Raw genomic sequence first — 4101 nt, forward strand, 5'->3', positions numbered from 1 at the left:
CTGGAAGGGTGGAACAACTCCAATGGGGGCTTCCAGGTCATAGGTAGATTTAAAATTTTTCTGGGCCAGGTGCAGCGGCTCACACCTGTAATCCCAGCACTTTGGGAGGCCGAGGTAGGCAGATCACTTGAGCCCAGCAGTTCAGGGTCAGCCTGGGCAACATGACAAGACCCTATCTCTACAAAAAATACAAAAATTATCAGGGTGTGGTGGCACGTGCCTGTGATTCCAGCTACTGGAGAGGCTGAGGCAGAAGAATCGTTTGAACCTAGAAGGCTGAGGCTGCAGTGGGCCAAGGTCATACCACTGCACTCCAGCCTGGGCGACAGAGCAAAACTCTGTCTCAGAAAAAAAAATCTGATTGGCAATTGGCGGAAAGAGTTATTATCAGTAGAAGGCAATGTCTGGTTGCAATATGGGGTTGTGGAGATGAAGGTTTTATCACAGATGAAGCCACCAGGTCACAGGCCTCAGAGAGAAGCAACTGTAAACGCTTGTCGTCCGACTCGAGGCCTGAGGTGATGCTGATGCTGGTCAGTTGTGCCTGAATTCCAACAGGCAGGAGGCACGAGGTGCGTCCCACCCCTTCCCATCATGGCTGAGCTAGTTTTTCAGGTTAACTTTGGAATGCCTGTGGCTGAGACCAGGGGTCCATTCAGACAGTTCAGGGCTTATAATTGTATTTTTGGTTTATGAGGGAACCTAGAAGGCAGCCCACACACACCTCACTCCTCCCAGTCGGGGACACTGGCCAGACCCCAGGCTTCACCCTCCCACCCTCAGCACCCACCGAGGCTAGCAGCCGGGGGCACCTTAGTGCCTGTTCTGTGGGGGCTCCGCCAGACAGTGCAACTGATGCCCAGGGCTGAGGGGGCTCTGCCTGGGAGGCTCTTCACCTGCCTGGGTACAGGACCCCAGAGGGACCCCAGGCCACCCCTGGCCTGCCCACGCCCACAGGAATCCTGACCTTGGGCTGCATGTCTGTTGCACCAGAACCCTCCCAGGGCTGACTCAGAGTGACCCTGAGTGGGGGATGCTCACCCCAGGGGAGGAAACTGGGCTCTGGGGTAGGAGGTCCTGGCTGGGGTCCCACAGATGCCAGGCGCCTGCCATCTCCAGGGCGGCACTGGCATGGGAGACAACACCGCTCCCTCATTACCTGTGGCCTGGCTACCTTAGTGGCCCACAGGGGTGAGCTCACAGCCATGCTCGGTAGATGGGGCCTGGCCGTCCTTCCTGGGAAAGGGCAGAGGCATGGGGTCAAGGGAGCCAGGGATGCCTGCCCGTCCCTTCTCTCATTCAGGCTCACGTGGTCATGGTACAGTGACCACAGGACCCCCACATGCCAGGAACTGGGTTCACCCCACCCCACCCCCTGCACCGGGCCAGCGAGGGGATGACCCAGAAGAGGGGGAGGATCATTTGGCTTCACCAGCACCGGACATGTGCTCTGTGGCCACCCCCTCTGCCTCCTCTCTGGCCCGATACAGGGGTGTGGGACGGGTGACTGAACCTCAGCCCTTCAAGGCCTTCTCCAGGAGGATGGGAGGGGAGTGTAGCCGGGAGCTGTGTGATCCAGCTGAGATGTGCTTGGACTCAGGCCCTGCAGGGCTTGGGTCATTGAAGGTGTGCCCTGCCCCCCGCCAGGGCTCCCCCTCCCACAGGAAGCCGGGGGCCTTGCTCCCTGTAAGCTGCCCTTTGGCTGGACCAGGCCCCTCTGGCCAGACCTGGGCTCTCTCCCTGTCTGCACGCTGCACCAAGGCTGGGCTCTCTGCCAGGCCACTCCCAAGGACACAGGGAGGCACAGGCTGCTTCCAGCCACAATCACTAACAAGCACCTAGGACCTTGCCCCTGGCTGCCAAGTAGCCCCCTGGGCCATGTGTGCCCTGTCTCCTCGGCAGGTGCGGCCCACCCACAAAGCCGCCCAGATGTGGTGGGGGAGATGTCCCAGGCTTGTGCTGTGTCCAGGGGCCCTGCCGCTGGCCGGTGGGGTCTCCATGACATCAGCTCCCCCTGCCACAAGCTTGGATAGGCGCCCCAGCCCCATCTGGCGCTCGAGGAAATCAGAGCAGAGAGGTTGAGTAACTTGGGAAGGCCACGCCACCAGTGACAAAGCTGTGATTCTCACGGGCCTGGGTGACTCCAGCACGACTTCCCTCTCCGGGACGTCACTGGTGGCAGCTGCTTCCTTCCAGAGCCTGCAGGCAGGTGACCTCACCCTCCTCAGAGCCATGGCTCTGCTGCTGGACCCTGTGGGGCTGGGCTCCCCCAGCCAAGCCCAGGGACCACTTGGGGCAGGATGTCAGGAACACAGAGCCCACCCTTCCAACCTGGGTCCAGCTGGGTCTGGTCATCTGGGATGGTGAGGCCACCTGGATATCTAGGGTCCCACAGTAGACAGGGGTGGGGTGGTCCTGGGGCACAGGGACACCTGCCTTCCACACACAACCACACTGGGGCTAAGGATGCCAGCCTGGGAGACTGTGATTTGGACCCTGACAGTAGCACGTGGTCTTACCGTGTGCGAGGTCTTAGCGTGTGTGTGGTCTTTGCATGTGTGAGGTCTTAGCGTGTGTGTGGTCTTAGCGTGTGTGAGGTCTTAGCATGTGTGAGGTCTTAGCGTGTGTGTGGTCTTAGTGTGTCGTGAGTCACTTTCTTTTTTTTTTGAGACGGAGCCTCACTCTGCCACTCTCCTGCCTCAGCCTCCTGAGTAGCTGGGACTACAGGTGCTGCCACCACACCCAGCTCATTTTTTGTGTTTTTAGTAGAGACGGGGTTTCACCGTGTTAGCCGGGATGGTCTTGATCTCCTGCCCTCGTGATCCACCCACCTCGGCCTCCCAAAGTGCTGGGATTACAGGCGTGAGCCACCGGCCCGGATGCCGTGAGTCACTTTCACGTGTGCCAGCATCTTGGTGTGTGTGGTGTGAGTGTGGACTGAAAACATGCTGTGCCTTTAGCGTGTGACACGCCATATTAGCGTGTGGTGCGTCATCTTAGTGTGCGGTGTGGTTGGTGGTGGCTGTAGTGTCCAGCAGGGAGGGTGAGCCCCTGTGCCCACTCAGGGGAGCAGGTGCCGTCTCCACACCGGGCCCTTGGTGGTTCCCACATTAGCACCTGTCCCAGTGGCTGGGCCTCTGGTCCCGAGAGACACTGGATCTGGGAGCTGAGGTCCCCACTCAGTGTCTGCCAGCCACATACTCTTGTGGTCAGAGCTGCAGGAGGAGAGCGGGCAGGGAAGGGAGAGTGCTGGGAGCCCACAACAGCGCTGGATCTGAGTTCCAGGAGCCGGCAGAGAAAGATGGGGCTTCCAGGCCGGGCGCGGTGGCTCAAGCCTATAATCCCAGCACTTTGGGAGGCTGAGGTGGGCAAATCACCTGAGGTTGGGAGTTCAAGACCAGCCTGACCAGCATGGATAAACCCCATCTCTACTAAAAATACAAAATTGGCCGGGCATGGTGGCACATGCCTATAATCCCAGCTACTGAGGAGCAGGAGAATTACTTGAACCCGGGAGGTGGAGGTTGCAGTGAGTCGAGATCGCGCCATTGCACTCCAGCCTGGGCAACAAGAGTGAAACTCCATCTCAAAAAGAAAGAGAGAAAGAGAAAGAGAGAGACAGAGGGAGAGGGGGAGGGAGGGAGGGAGGGAGAGAGAGACAGAGAGAGAGAAAGAAAAAAGAAAAGGAAGGAAGGAAGGGAGGAAGGAAGAGGCTTCCAAGGGGGTCTCAGCCCAACACTGCCCTCCCCCTCCCTACAGAGGCTACAGCCCCTTACTCTCAGCCAGGGTCAGGACCTCGGTCCTCCCCTGCAGGGCTCAGGATGGGAAAGGCTCGCCTGCAGAGGGATGGGCATCTCTGTCCTCCAGGAATTCCCCTTCTGGGTCCAGGGCAGGTGTGGCCGCCCTGGCTGGGCCCTCCCTCGCCTGCAGCACGGCCCCACGCCCAGCCGGCCTGTTTTAAATAGGAGGCCACAGGCTCCATCCTGCTTCAGAGCTGCCAGCTGCCCCGGCAATGGCTGAGCGCCTAAGCATGAACGGGAGAATGGAAGCAGCCGCACAGCGGGGCTCCCACCTGCAGGTATGGTGTGGGGGTTGGGGTGA

The 4101-nt window shown here is 59.6% G+C and overlaps 1 protein-coding gene across 1 annotated transcript in view; it reads left to right on the forward strand.

Annotated features, from left to right (window-relative positions):
* The first annotated feature begins 4012 nt into the window (after nucleotides 1-4012).
* SCNN1D (sodium channel epithelial 1 subunit delta) overlaps nucleotides 4013-4101 on the forward strand; it is a 6025-nt gene continuing 5936 nt past the window's right edge. Inside the window, 1 exon segment of the mRNA XM_017895209.1 lies at nucleotides 4013-4078. Within this exon segment, the coding sequence (XP_017750698.1) occupies nucleotides 4013-4078 (66 nt within the window).

This window comes from Rhinopithecus bieti, unplaced genomic scaffold (genome assembly GCF_001698545.2).
Source record: "Rhinopithecus bieti isolate Rb0 unplaced genomic scaffold, ASM169854v2 scaffold_26659, whole genome shotgun sequence".
Taxonomy (NCBI): Eukaryota; Metazoa; Chordata; class Mammalia; order Primates; family Cercopithecidae; genus Rhinopithecus; species Rhinopithecus bieti.